At 33.0% G+C, this 15,882-nt stretch overlaps 1 protein-coding gene across 6 annotated transcripts in view; it reads right to left on the bottom strand.

The window, feature by feature from the left end:
* NLGN1 (neuroligin 1) overlaps positions 1-15,882 on the bottom strand; it is a 662,017-nt gene that overhangs the window by 451,305 nt on the left and 194,830 nt on the right. For 3 of the 6 annotated variants that reach the window (XM_063104964.1, XM_063104980.1, XM_063105004.1), the window contains 2 exons: positions 8,868-8,927; positions 1,794-1,946 (listed from right to left, as the gene is read on the bottom strand). In XM_063104964.1, the coding sequence (XP_062961034.1) occupies positions 1,794-1,946; positions 8,868-8,927 (213 nt within the window). The remainder of the gene's footprint in view (positions 1-1,793; positions 1,947-8,867; positions 8,928-15,882) is intronic. The other 3 variants (XM_063104971.1, XM_063104988.1, XM_063104997.1) reach the window with 1 other exon arrangement.

The following is a 15,882-nucleotide window of genomic DNA, read 5'->3' as shown; positions in this document are numbered from 1 at the left end:
CAGAAAAGGTCAGTATAAGTTTTGGCCAAAAAATCTTTTAAAATAAAATGAATATACCTGACTGACTAGATGTTCAGTCCTTAAGAACACTGTTACCATAATTTGGCATTTAATTTTAAATCTTCAATCTGCAAACTGGTTAGTGCTCAGGATTTTCAACTTGAGAAATTCAGAAAAATATGAGAATAATAATCAATAAGAACAACTGAGCTATAACCATTACTATTATTAAAATTAAATGCATCAAAAATACTGAAGACCCTCATTAAAATGTTCCATAAGAAACAAAGGACAACACTAATATTTAAGAGTTCTAATATTTAAGAATTATTATGAACACCTCTTTCTGTATCTTCTAATATATGGAATTTTCACTGGTGGGAAAACACTCATCCTGTCCACAGAAATTAGAAGAACCTCTAAAGCAACACATGATTAGATGCTATGGGAGAACTAATGTGCACTTGAACAATGCTACGTAAATAGATGCAATGTATCTATTTTATCATCTACCATACTCCAAATTTCAAAATAGCAAACTAGCAAAGGTCAAGACTTCACCTTTATATTACTAAAATGTCTCCTTCTCCCAGACGTATAAACTTGATTGATAACAATTATTTTATTTTTTCTATATTGTGTGATTAGCATAAAAATAGAATTATGATTTTACAGGAGTTGGAATCATAATAACTAACTCTGAAGAGAAAAAAAAAAATAACCTGATTCTCAACATGGCTAAAAATACGATATTAACAATTATTATAAGAGACTATAACTTAAAGTTTTAAAAAAATATTTAAGTAAAGAATGAAAGAGTGAGGTGCCTCTTTGTGTCCAAACAATTATACTTCTTTAAGTCTGTCCTTATGGGATAAGACTTTGAGAACAATTAATATTAAAAAATAAAATCTTTTGTGGATGAATTGTGCTCTTTTAGAAAATTCTGTTAACTAAAATATCACAAATAAAGATGTTTTACTAAATGATATAATAATTTTAGTCCTCAAATTGTGAACACTAACAAATAAACTTGTACTAGTAGAAGAGCAAGCTGATCTTTTAAAAATTGGTAATTACATAAGATAACATGCCTATCTCAATGTGCCTTAGTTATTTTTCAAACAACATTTCTATTTTTATTCAAAACCAAGGATTTCCACTTTGACCTTGTTTTATAATTCCTTTGGGAACAATATACATTATTGAATTGATCTTCTGGTCATTTTATAAAATCAGTGTATGTTTTTTCAAATTAAATAATTCAACTGCAATACATTCAGAGAGAAAATATTTTTAATTATTACCTGACTCCCCAAAAAACCACATCTACCGCAATAGTAAACAATCATTCTCCAAAGCCAGTCCATACACATATTCTAGAAGAGAATATAAACTTGTTTCTAAGCTCATGGCAAACCTCAGGCACTTTTACATTATTGTAAAAAAGAGAAGTAGAAGAAGAAAAAATTTGTTCAGGGACTAATTCTTCCTCAGTAAGGCCCTGCTACTGTTTTTCACAGTTCTGCAAAGCCAAACCGGGAAGTATATTCCGTACAATGTGAATATTTCATTAACTTTCAGTTTCACATCTTAAAATCAATCCTAACTGTCTTTTGTCAAGTAATTTATGAACATTTATAGAATTCATTGAAACTATCAGAAAATTGGGTTCAAAAAAAGTCCACAAGCATAGAACAATGGGTGAAACAAAGCAAAGCAGAACAAAAGCAAATCAAAACTATCATATACTTCATGGATTAATGGTGAAAAACAGAAAAGAGACTTCTTACCAAGTACTCCAAGTCGATAGTTGACTGTGATGACGATCACATTGCCATAACTTGCCAAGACACTCCCGTCATATAAATTTCCAGTACCTTCCATATATGAGCCACCATGAATATATACCATCACTGGTTTGGGACCCCCACTGTCCCGAATATCTGGAAAACAAATGGTTGGCAATTGTTCGTATCTTCAAAAAATACACATAATGAAGCAGAGAATACATTTTTCATTTTAGGGACAAGAAGGCATAATTGTGATATTGTTCTTTAAATGGCTGTTTTCGTTAAAGTGTTTCTTAAGCAACTCATGTCAAGAGCTATTGCGAAAAAGAGCAAAAGGCTTCCATTATTTTCTATCTAAAATTTTATTTAAAAATTATAAACTGAATTACAAAACTTGAACAAATTGAAAGTAGTGTGAATTTTAGTGCATTTTGGTTGATTCCTAAATTGACAGTAAAACCAAAAGAAATAATAGAATGAGAATGACTCTTAGGAGTACTTTTTAAAAATGTTATAGACCTCACATAGAATTTATTAACCATGAACTAAGAGCAATGATATCATTGCTACTGTAAGTAAAACAATCTGTTTTTCCATTTCTTATTTGCTGCAAAGCTTTGTATCAAATGCAACATGATTACATTAAGTCATTTATGCTCTGATTTGTGAACATAATTACAGTGTTGTGTAATCATTGCAAGAAGTTTCATTTAATTACTTAAGGATGGTCAGATGGAATGTTTAGGCAGTAAATTCATGTGCATCTGTGCTCCTGTGTTGTTGCATTTTGGGGAATATCATTTAAATCATATTTTTCAGAAAGTCCAGGACATCCACTCATTCTACCTACCCTACCCTTTGGGAGAACAAAACAGACTAAATTATATTTTTCACCTCTTTGTGTAGCTAATGTACCTTCTTACCTCCATTTTGGCTCTATGTTTTTATCACATAGACATAAGATATGATAAAGCTAAGTTCAAATGTAACATGCAAAAATTTAGGGTGATGTTAGGGTGATTTCTACAGCTCTGAATTTTATCCAAATTGATTTGCTTTTCTAAGATAATTCTCTTTAATTATGTAGTTTTCAACAAGGATCTAGAAATAATATAATAGGAAAAACATAAGAATTTTAATCGGTATTAAAATGTACCAATTTCTATAGAAAAAAGCTAAATTATATATCAGCAAACAAGATTTTAACTATCATGTAGATTGAAATATTGTATGTATGTATATATGGCTATGAATACATACATAGACAAAACATTAATATTATACAATAGTCCATGAACTCTTATACCCACAATTAAAACAAAATTACATCAAGTGTATTATTTTTCTTTTTAAAGCCAATATTGAAAAGTGTCATTTAAAAGCATGGTTTTGTTCCTTTGCTTTTGACAGTTTTTATCTAACTTAACTCTCCTACATCGTTACAATGGAGCCACCAGCTTTTAGAATGAACTAATATGATACAAATTCTTTGAAAGAACTGGTAATTATTTAGAGGCTGCTTTACATTTTCTGTAAAAAAAAAAAAAAAAAAAAAAGTAACTAATGTAAATGCCTCAATTTTTCAAATGTAATGATAAAGAGACTTCTCTAAAAAAATTATTTTAGAATCAGGAATTTTGGTTCAACTTGCTTGTTCAGATTTTAATTGGGATAATGGCTCTTTACAGAATTCAGACACATTTTTAAAAGGCCACTTTAAATTTGAGTTAATACCAGTATATAAACCTACCTACTGAAGGGTGTGCTTGAAAAGAGTGTCTTGTTTTAAGTAGTGAGAGAGGGATGCTTTGACGTAGAAACCATCCACTAGACATAGTTACATTTAAGAGGGAAACCTACATTTATTTCTTCCTTGAATCCTTGGGAGACAAAATGATTTTCACTCATTTGTAAAGATTTGGGAGCTTGTGGAGATGTTAGACTTACACAGAGAAAGTAATCCTTTTGAAATTGTTAAACTATGCACCTTAAATGCCTGTTTGCTAATACAGTTTTATCTTCTTATTTTGCTAGTAGGCTGGCACTGAAGGAGCAATAATAAATTATTAAACTGAAATCATTAACGGACTGTTCACAGCAGACACTGTACTTTGCTAATTGTATGCTTGGAGGTAGCACAGAGGGAGGCTGTTTCAGGATACTTCTTTAATTAAAATTACATAGAATTACAAAGCGCCAACTGTGAGCAGTAATGAAATCTTCGTAGAACCGTTCTGTTCACCTGGAAAACAATACAGGCACACATTAAGAAGAACTGCCACATTTTATACCTAATAACAGATTGAAGTGGACATTGTCAGAAAACACTGAAAATATGACAATAGATACTAGGAGCTCTTTTGAATGGTATCTCTTTATTTTTCTTTGAAATTAGACTTGACAGGATTACTAATAGTTTGGGTTGATCCTAATTTCAATTTGTCTTTTCAAACTTTTCAGATTTCAGCCTTGCCTAAGAACTTATTATATTGAGCAGTTCTTTTCTGAAAAATTCTAGAAAATTCTGATGTTGTGTTCTGAAAACTATTTTTTTTCTTGAAGTAACCCTGAGGTTAATACTACAAGGAGTTTTAATTACTAAAATAGGTAACACTCTTGGACATAACAACTCTCAATCTTCCTAATAAAGTCTGGGAACCTTTGGAAACTTTAAACATTTTCCATTATAAAACAATTAGAATTCTCTGACAGTGTTTTATTAGAATGGTTTTTCTTAGGCTTTATATTTTTAGCATTTTATCACAGATTTATCTCTTAGACTTTACTTTTTCTGCATAGTCTACAGGTCTTTCTGATGTTAATATTAAATATAAACAGTTTAAATTATAACAATTTGTTTTGTTTGTAAAAAGAACCAGAATCTTTTTAATAAATGAAACTGATATATCAACCTATTATTGAACATTATCTGCTAATGCCCTCATTTTATTAGTAAAATGAGGGGATTTATCTTTAGTCAAATATATTAAATGCATTTTGGTAATGTATAATGAATATTTTCGGGCCAAGTTGGCCCTTTAAACCTTGTCTCATATTTAACTACCTATAAATAAGGTGGAATGTGTGAGCTACAGATTTCACTAAGATTTCTGACTTCGCCTAACAGCTGCTACTGATTTTACTAAAATCATAAGAACACTCTCAGAGATCTTAAAACAAGCTCACTTCCAGTAAAACTACAAATGTTCATCAAGCATGTTTATATTTTCTATTATTTGCAATGTTTTTAAGCATTGCTAAACACATGCAGCTCTGAAAAGAGTGAAATAGTGAGGAGAAAATAGTACACTGATGATTACTTTTCTTCTAAATTTTTAATAAAGTATTCTAATTAAGTTTTTCACGTTTAAAAAATAAACTTAAAATCTGAGTAGACACCTTGATTTTAAATTTTAGTAACTATTTTATCTTTCTAATAAAACAAAAATTTAAGCCAATGTAGCAAGTGTCAATAGATCTAGAGAAGTTACAGGGGATTTATTTGTTTCTGACAAACTGGGTTTGGAATCACAATTCCACTTAATGGTCCTAATTATTATCCATATAACTCCTTAAATATGTTCACTAGTTTCTTTCTTCTTAAAGGCCTCATGAAGTGTTTAATTGCCCATATTTTAAAGTTTTGGGAATTTAACAGTTTTAATATTGTGAAGCACTGCCTAAATTAAATCTTTCTCTGATAAAGTAAAAGACATTTCAAGATATTTTTGCATCTCCCAATCATTTTTATGAATGTCAGTTATCATTCAAAACGACCAAAAGAATTTAAAAGTGTTGGCTGAACTGGACTTCACACAATCAAAGATACATTTTTAGTTTAAAAAATACATAAAAATCTAAGGAGTGGCTTTTTAAAAGCTTTATGTGGATATAAATTGCATTTTAATATTGAAATGTTAATATTAAGGTATTCTTAGCATAAGTTAAACAATTTTTAAATATCTCAAATTTCTCATATAAATTGATGGAAATCTGAGATGTTGCTTTGAACCATTTTCACTTCAGATTAATCTTTACTTAAACTACGGAAATAACATATAATATATAAAGTTCTTTTGATTATTTTAAAATACAAATGAAAAATTATATAATATGTTTCTCCTATAAACGACAAAAGAGAGATAGCAGAGTCACAGACATAAGTTAGAAATGAGGAATAGTGCTCTACTGAGAAGATTTCCATTGGGTTAGGTGAATGAGGGGCAAACCTCAAAGTGGCAGGTAGCCTCAGAATGCAGTGGCTAAGACAGAGACCTGGAAATCAGGTAAAGGTGTTGGGGAATTAGGAAATAATAAAGAATTTCATATAAATGATCAGATAACCTGAGTTGTGACTGATGTAAAGAAGTAGTTTATCCAGTAGTTTATTTTTGTTGTTTTATGTCCAGTGACATTGATTCCACATTTGGAACGAATAAAATGGACTCAGTTTTCATTCATGCCCACAGCTACAAAATAATTGTAAAAGGAATTGAATAGAAGATGCTCAGACTTTTCTACAAAAGTTTATTTCCTGTAGGATATTTGAATTCATCTTTCTTATCTTCATACCAATTATCTAAAACAACACAGAGGAATAGAATGAAGTGACATTGACTGCTTTGATATTCTACACTTGAGCATTTAAAAATGTTTATTGATTTGATGACTCTTGTGATTGGGCAGTTTAGTACTTAACAGTATACTACCGAACAATATAAATAGGGGTTCAGGATATTTTATTTTATTTTCTTTCTTTCTTTCTTTATTTTTATTTATTTATTTGTGACCGGTAAAGGTATCGCAACCCTTGGCTTGGTGTCGCCGGCACCGCGCTCAGCCAGTGAGTGCACCCGCCACTCCTATATAGGATCCGAACCCGTGGAGGGAGCACCGCTGTGCTCCCAGCGCCGCACTCTCCCAAGTGCGCCACCGCGGTCGGCCCCAGGACATTTTAAATAGCTATTTAAATATGTTAAATGTGCTTCAAAACAAGTCTATAAAATAGATTCACGTTTATAGGACTTAGCTCACTATAGTTGCTCAGAATATCTATTCTAAACATGTAAATGTCTTACTTGATGTTGTTTTACCAAAAGAAAAAAAGGATCACATTAAACCTGCTATCAAAATATTTTTAAAGTAGGAAAATAATGTGTACTAACCTTTTGACTACATTGGGAAAATTTGGGGTTTACAAAGGTACACACTAAGAAGTCCTTTATACTTTAATATTTAGATAATAAATGTCTAGAGTTAAGGATTTTCAGAGAGTTCAACAAATTCCAAAGCCTATAAGTGGAAGCAGTCTTCTTTAGAGCTTTGGGAACATTAACACATGTCCTTCAAAGTCAATAAATGTTCTGAGTCTTTCAATATGTAAGATTTCCAACAGTGTTAAAAAAATAACAATTCACATTTTGATATTCTAAGTTTATTTTTAGCTATTTAGCATTCAAAATAATAACTCTTGGGCAGCTATAATGATTTATTTCAAATATTAATGACTGCTTTGTGTTTAGTCTTTAATCCACTGCTAGGGTTCATGATAAATGAATTTTCAATCTAATGTCATAAATTCCATTTAATCCAAATAATTCTTAAATGTTACAAAAATATTAACACCAAATATAATTTTTAAGTTTTCAATACTTCACCTCTATAATTTAATTTTCTACTGTGAAGGAGTTTATTAAATATGTATTTCAATAAATGCAATTTCACATAAATTACAACTTTTAAATTTAACAGTTGTGTGGTTTTGACTATTCGATCATGAAAGAAAAGTGATATCAGCAAATATTTTGACTGTATTAAAATCATTCAAAACAGAAAAAGAAAATATGTATTTCAATGGAAACAATACAGATTGTTTAGTAAGGATTCATTCATTCATAATTCCTTGTAACTCAGGACTGGCCTGGTTGTAGATTATTTTATTTTGGAAAACCTTTCTTACCATATTACTAATACCTTTTTGAGATTCAATTTCTAGGTTTCTTGGAATTACATTTAAACCTGGGATTACATTAGTCACCTCTATAAGAGCTATAAGTAGGGCAGAATTAAAAAAAAAAAAACAACCCCAAAACTCAAGAAAAAACATAAGCCTTGAATCGAATCAGAATGAGCTGAAACAATGAATGGGCCTCTCTAGACACTCAAGTTAACATCAGGTAAAGGTATAGTGGAACGAGAAATGTAAAATCAATCTAGTCAGTACTTAAGTTTACAGAGCAAATCAGAATTGTATTTCAGAAGAAAGTTGGAAAGAAAAATCAATTTTGATGTTAAGGAAGTAAATATTTTTTTTGCTTATAGTTGGCAATACCTTGAAAATCAATATATTTTGTCAATCTAGAAATTATGCCCCTTTGAAATTAAAGGATATTCATTTAATCTTGTTTAAAAGAACACCTATAAATGCTACCAAAAATACTATGAGACCAGAGTACTTCAAGGGTTGCACAATGTTTACTACAATTATGTAAGTATAGGTGTAGTACCTTTTCTTATCTACATAATTTTTTTTGCTATGATATGTAAGCAAATCAACAGAAAGTAGTACTTTTAAAATCCCAAATATATTGCTTAAGAAACACTTCATATCAGCTTTTAGCTTGTCCTTCATTTTATTTGGTATAGAGTTCTTTTTCAATAAATATCAAATGTAAAAATGAAACATTTTGATATTGGGTAAAATATTTACATTGATTAGAATACATGCAAAATGGGCACAAAGACTACAAGGGAAAAGATTGTTAGTTCAAAGAATGTGGACAAATTTCAGTCAAAACGTGGGATGAAACATATCAAAAGTCAGTTCAAGAAAATAAAAAAAATGCCCCTCTTTTTAAAACATTTTAATGGTTGGCATCAAAATGTAAAACAACATTCATTTTTTAAAGAATTAAAAATGTATATTTTTATGTAACAACAAGCAAGAAGACAAAACACATCAAAAGTGGGAATTAAAAACAACTCTTCAAAAAAAGACAAGAAGTAAAAAAATATAAAAGGTGGAAAAAGTGATTGAGGCCCTTGTCATGCAAATAGATTTTGGGGAAAAAATACCTTCGTCTTCAGCACCGTCATTATCACCTAAATCATCTGTCTGTTTCTTTGTAAGGGGACCTAGGATTGAGAACGGAGAAATGGAGGGGAAAAAAAAAAAAGACAATTCAAGAATAAACAAGACTGAGGGGAAAAAATAAATATAAATACTAAAATTCTCAAGGATATTTCCAAAAAGAGTGGGGAAGTGGTAATGTCATAGTTGATTACCTATCTTGTTTAAGAAAAGAAAAAAAAAAAAAAAAGCCCATTCCCCAAAATAGCTCATAGAAGATTTGGTTTATGAACATATCCAGCATAAAAAATACATTATGGTTTGAAACTCAAGTCATAAGCAATGGAAATAATTTTATAAAAGTACCCACTGCATATAGTTTTATTAACTGAAAGAAATTAAGTTCATCATCTTTTCTAATTTAAATTGGTGACAACAATAACAATAGCAGGTCAAACTCATTCTTTAATTTGGGACAACATAATAACATTAGGGAACAAAGATATGTTCTTTTTCTTATTTTCTTCTGTTTTGTTGTAAGAGCATTAACACTCGGGTTTTACACATTTTTAATTCATACATTTTTAAAAACTGTGACTTTTTAAAATTACTTATGCCATAAAATTTTCCCCATGTGTTTTCATTTAAACATTAGGTGCAGATTTAAGACATTTGCAGCCTGCACAAATGTATTAATAGATAATTTCACCAGAGCAAAGGTACCAGCAATAGAAGTCACTGTTCAGCCATTAAGGCAGTTACAGAGTCAGGACTTCTAATTCATAATCAATTTAGAAATATAATGTAATTTTGCACTAGTGCAATATCATGCCCAGTGTAGTTATTTATAATAGGATCATGTTTTAAGAGGAATAATTGCATTAAAACACTGTGAATGTTTAATAAATGTTTTATTATACTTAACAATACTGATTTGATAGAATAAAGGAGGACACCAAATGGGAAGTCAAAGGCCATATGAGAGTAATTTTAAGTGTCACATAATTGACATTCTCAGCACTCAAAAAAGCAAGTGAAGGCCCACATTCCTTTTTTTCCCCCACAACTATTTAGTTTGTATGACATTTCATAATCCTCATGCAAAAAGCAATCACTACAACCACAGGACACTCAAGTTAAAAGACAGCCAACCACATAGCAGTAAGCAAGAGAATTTTGTCATGCATAACGTGACAGTCATAGAAAAAGAAGGAAAAAAAAGGACAGAAAGACATGTGTTGATTTCAATAACATAAATAATAAAGTAGCAAGCATTAACTGTAAGCACACTTCATAGGGAAGACTGTTAAACATTTTGAGAAAGACTTAAGTCTTTTCAAAGATTACTGTGCATTATATTTGTAATACAGAACTAAACCACTATCACAACCCTCAAAGAATAAAAAACACCATCCCAGAAAACATAAGGAAAAATATGAGATATACTATAGCTATGTTTCATCTACTCAGAGACAGCTTTGAAAAATAGTAATAACTGGCAAAGATCAAAAGATTTGAAAATAAAAATTTGATCATGTTATTAAAAGGACCCATTGACTAGCTCAATTGTCAGGTCATGGTTTTAAGGTCATTTCAAATACAGACAGGGGAACTGTACACAAAAAATTGAGTGATATACTTTTATAGTCACACCTGCAAGCAATCATTCCATTAAGAGAAAACCTAGATGAAAGCAATAGTTTATGTTAATTGGCACTCAGTTGCAAGTTCACAGAAATTTACATTTCTTTACTATGACCCTTTTTAAGTGCAAAAAGCACCTTTAGGATTATTTGATATTCATGTAACAACATTGTGAAAAATAAAATACTTCAAAGAATAAAAATATTTTTAATTCAAATTTTTAAATTGCTGAATAATGATACTGTATTTGAAATATTTTCAACTTTAAAACTTAATTCAAAACATTAGATTTAGAAAATCATGTTTTCAAGCTATTTGTTTTTCTGTTATTACCTAAAGACTGCAACAAATATATTTTTTCACATTTCTGTTTCACAGGTTAGCAACACAAATTAAGTGCAGTGGTATTTATTGCTGCCCAAACCACTATCTACTTTCCAATTTTAGTTAAATTACTTAATCTGCTTAAATCTTGGCTGTATTAAGAAACCACTAATGTGAGCTCAAAATTTTTGCTGAGTCATTGCTGTCATTTGGAGGCACATGTAAAACCTATGACAATTAAATCACTGTCTTAATTTTGCTCAGGGCTCTATAAGACATCTCTCTTGTACAATTCAGGTGGAAGTATCTTTCTCTCTTTTCCTAGGGTACTCAAGGCAATTTACACGATTTATATGAGAATTTGTTTAGTTTCTATAGTCACTAAGCCAGTGGTTTTACATACTTTACATGCATACGGAATTGCTAGCTCTTGTGCCTACATGAGATGCCATGGTAAGAGAATTTTTATTAAACATGATCTCACACTTTTTTGCATGTGGGACATAGTTCTCAGTTGCTATTTGACTCTGGATCAGCACAAGTAGAGAAGTCATGGAAATTACACTGCATGTGTGGCGAGAGAGTTTTCCGTGGATGGAATGGTTAGTTGATCCAGCATTTTTACTACATTAGTTATCATCATCTTCTGTATTCAGGAAGCTGTGTACTTCTTAACTGATGTGGGATGATGATTGCATCCATAATTGTTATAGGACATCTTTTACTGTAGTAAATCTGAAGAGTTAGAAACAGATATAGATATTATTTGTGTCATAAACACATGGGGACATCATTATCCTAGAGGAGGATTAAGTTGAGTTCTCCCAACTAAAGAATTTCATTTATTGGTACTTAGTATTAGATGATATGAAATTGTTTCCGTAGTCTGGATTCCAGCAGTATTTTAGTGATTTTTAACGTAAGCATCAAGAATTTTTTGCACATCTGATTTTTGAAGGCTCTTTGGGAAGAAGAGGGTTGATAAAAGTTTTCGGCAATACTGATTACAAGAAGAAAGAAAATAGACTTCCTTTATCTCTATAACTAAATGAATTGCGAATAAATATCCGAGAGGGTCTCGGGTGGCAAATTGGGAAACTCCACATTGGTGTCTCTGAGGAAGCGTCAGTGGAGTAAACATATGTTTGTGGATCACAGAGGCAGATCCCTACATGGTCTCAAGGTTCCTTATTCCCAGGTTGGAAACAAAAGAGCCGCTGCCTTGAACTTCCTTCTTTTCTAGGAAAACAGTAACTCTTGCTTAATTTTCCTTTACTGTAAACAGTTAAAATTGATGCAATTACTGGTTTTTAAACATATTCAATAGAAATAAAATATTGTAAAAGGTAACTGGCAGTAATTTTCCTGTGAAAAGTAGACCATCGCACTTTAGGGACCACATATTCCTGTAAGTCGAGTAACACGGTTGCCCCAAAGGGTAAAACATTTATCCTTCACACAGAAATAATCATTGAAAACATCCCAACTATAGCTTATGCTTCTTTTAAACAAATATTGCATTTTCAATATAGCAGTTTAAAATGAATATCATAAAGCACCAAAATATAAAGCAAATTAGACCACTAAAACCTGAGTGTAGAAGTGATTTATTCTACCTTGAAACTCTGCTTGGTCTGTCCTCCCTGAAGAACACACACATAACTCTCATTAGAGTTAATAGGAAAGTAGACCTCTTGTCATTTCGAAAGGGAGTGAGAGTAATTACTATATTTTATATCTCCTATAGGCAATAAATAGATTCAGTGGTGAAACAACAGAACTTAGCAATGTAAAGGGAACTTCTAACCATGAACTCTGAACTCATTTAATTCCAAAATAGTTCCTTTGTGATTAACATAAGCATAATTCAAAGTATTGGCTTTTACAAAGGATATGTGATACAGTCTTACATTTCGAAATCTAACCACAGTGCCTTTTATTTTTTAAAAAGGAATAAAAATATCAGCATTTCTCTGTAGTTAACTGGAGAATAATTATGAGCTCTGAAATAATTACTATCCCCCCATATTAATGCTGCTTTATATCATTCCCTTTGATGAAGGGCTAATACATTTTAGGTCTCAAATACATTAGTACTGATTATAAATTCCTTCATTATGGGTTCAATTCAGCAGAAATTATCTGTACTTGTGTCACACATATCTGCAAAAGGCAAGTAGGTTGAGGGTATTATTAGCTCCTGACTTTGAAAGCTGGCCATGAGAAATGTGTCCTTCTCAAGGGAACAAGCCTCTGAAATTTTTAGGATTATTTAGAGCTCCAGGCTCCAGTGGGTCCCACCGTGATAGATGGGAAAGCCCTGACTAAAGACTATGTTTCATCTCTCTCCATCCTCTTGACCCAGCAGCCTTTGAGGTAAACTGACTGTAAAGAATTCCTAAGGCCACTTCCACAGAATGAGAGAATTTAAGGATATTACCATTATTCTGAAGCAATTGCTAACAGGCTAAATATTTCCAAGGATATACTCTCTTGGGACAAAATTTAGTTCATTGAAGTTGTATCAAGAATGTGAAAAATCTGTCTATGTTCCATAGAAAACACAATGCCAGAATTCAATGCATTTTAAATAAAAACAGGAGTATGTAATCATATCTAATTTTTTCAAAATTGGCAAACATTTAAAATACAATAACTTTAAAATATTAAATATCAGGACAGTTGGTATAATTGCAAACCTATTGAATTTTACCCATTGAAATTTAGTTGACTTTATATAACTGGAATGAATACATATGTCCTAAGAAATAAAGGAAAGTGACTGATGTAGAATAAAACTCAGTAATTTGATATTGCTATACTTATTGAACAAAGAGTGATCACACCTCTTAAACTATTGATTATATAACCAGATATAAAGAAATCACGGATGAAAAATAATTTTCCTTTTGGAAAATATTTTCAGTTAAAGAGAGATAATATTTCTGAGTAATCTCATAAATCTGCGTCGTGCTTGACAGAATTTAGATGTATTGTCCCTGCCAAAACTCATGTGGAAATTTGATCCTGAATGTGGCAGTGTTCGAAACTGATTGAGTCATGGGGTGGATCCCTCTGAAGGATTAATGCTCTCCCTAGGTGGGGGGATTAATGAGTGAGTTCTCACTCTATTACTTCCCATGAGAGCTGGTTGATTAAAAGACCATGGCACCTCCTCTCTCTCTCATTCTTCTTCTTACCATGTGATCTGTTTGTACCCACTGGCTGCCTGCCACTTTCTGCCATGACTAGAAGCAGCCTGAGGCCCATTCCAGATGCAGCTGTCCCAGATTCATAAGCCAAATAAACTTCTGTTCTTTATAAATTTCCCAGTCTCAGGCATTTCTGTTATAGCAACACGAAATGGACTAATACAGATAATTGGTATGGAGGAGTAGGGTGTTACTATACAGATACCTGAAAATGTGGAAGTGGCTTTGGAACTGTGTAATGGGCAAAGGTTGGAGGAGTTTGGAGGACTTAGAAGAAGATAAAAAGTTGAGAGAATGTTTGGAACATTTTAGAGTTAAATGGTTAAATCATCATGACCAGAATGCTGGTAGAAATGTGGACAGTAAAGACAATGTGGATGATGAGGTCTCGGATAGAAATAAGGGACTTATCAGGAATTAGACAAAAGATCACTGTTGCTACACCACAGCAAGGAATTTGGCTGCATTGTGTCCATGCCCTTGGACTTTGTGGAAGGTGGGACTTAAGAGTTTTGAACCAGAATGTTTAGCAGAAGAAATTTCTAAGCAGCAAAGCATTAAGGAAGCTGCCTGGTTACTTTTAACAGCCTACTCTGAGTTATGGCAGAAGAGGCATGATGTGAAGCCAGAAATTAAAAGGGAAGCAGAGAGTAAAGATTTGGAAAATTTGCAACCTGGCAATGTGGTAGAGAAACAGCATGCAATGGTGCAGCCCAATAACCATTAGCTCAGAAGATTAGTGCAAAAGAAAAGGATTATTAAGAGAAGGAGAAAAAGGCCCTGAAAGCATGGCAGAAGCCTCTGGGGCCATCTCTTCCATTTCAGGCCCAAAGACCTAGGGAGACAGAATTGTCTTGGGGAACAGACTTGAGACACCCTCCACGGGCTCACTACCCAGGACCACCTTGAGAAGCTGCTTTCAGCACAAGCACCCCAGCTGCTTTGGCTACTCTGGCTGTGGGTAAATTGGCCCCAGGTGTGGCTGGACATGCAGCTGTGGAAAGTACAAGCCAGAAGTCTTGGCAGAATCCACATGGTGCAGGCTCGCAGAATGCCAGAGCTAAGAAGGCTTGGGAGCCTCCACCCAGATTTCAGAGGATGTATGGAAAAGCCTGGGGGCCCAGGCAGAGATCTGCTGTCCGGGTGAAGCCACTGCAGAGGCCATCTACTAGAGCAATGCTAAGTAGAAAAGTGGGTTTGGAGCCCCCACAGAGAGCTCCCACCAGGGAAATGTCTAGTACAGCCAATGCAGCAGGTCTGCCGCCAGGACCCCAGATTTGTAAGGCCACTGGCAACGTGCAATGCAGGCCTGGAAAAGCCACAGGCACCATTGCATCCCACTGGGCTGAGCCTGGCAGAGCTGTGGGAGTGAAGCTGCCTGATGCTTTGGGGGCCCCAGATGCCCAACTGTGTCCAGGATGTAGGACAAAGAAGATTATTTTGGAGCTTTAAGACATAATGTCTGCCCTGCTGGGTTTCGGACTTGTTTGGGACCTGTTTCTCCTTTCTTCTGGCCTATTCCTTCCTTTAGGAATAGGAACGTGTACCCAATGTCTGTTCCACCATTGTATCTTGGAAGTAGATAAATTTGGTTTTGATTTTTACAGGTTCACAGCTGGAAGGTGTTTTCAGCAAATTTCTAAGAGAAATCCCATTACTGCCACTGTCTCTCAATTCTCTCTATGGAGAGCCTAGTCCATGGCCATCATTACCACGTGACTAATCTACTGTAGAAGCCTCTTGGTGGCTCCCACCATCATTCAGACTCTAGACTCTCTCCAATCCCTTTTGTAGTCCATACATTTTTGAAGTTGTAGATAATAATAGTGGCAAACCCAAA

The sequence above is a fragment of the Cynocephalus volans genome, chromosome 1 (genome assembly GCF_027409185.1).
Source record: "Cynocephalus volans isolate mCynVol1 chromosome 1, mCynVol1.pri, whole genome shotgun sequence".
In the NCBI taxonomy this organism is placed as follows: domain Eukaryota; kingdom Metazoa; phylum Chordata; class Mammalia; order Dermoptera; family Cynocephalidae; genus Cynocephalus; species Cynocephalus volans.
The sequence above is the reverse complement of the archived record's forward strand: the minus strand, read 5'-3'. Positions and strand labels throughout refer to the sequence as shown.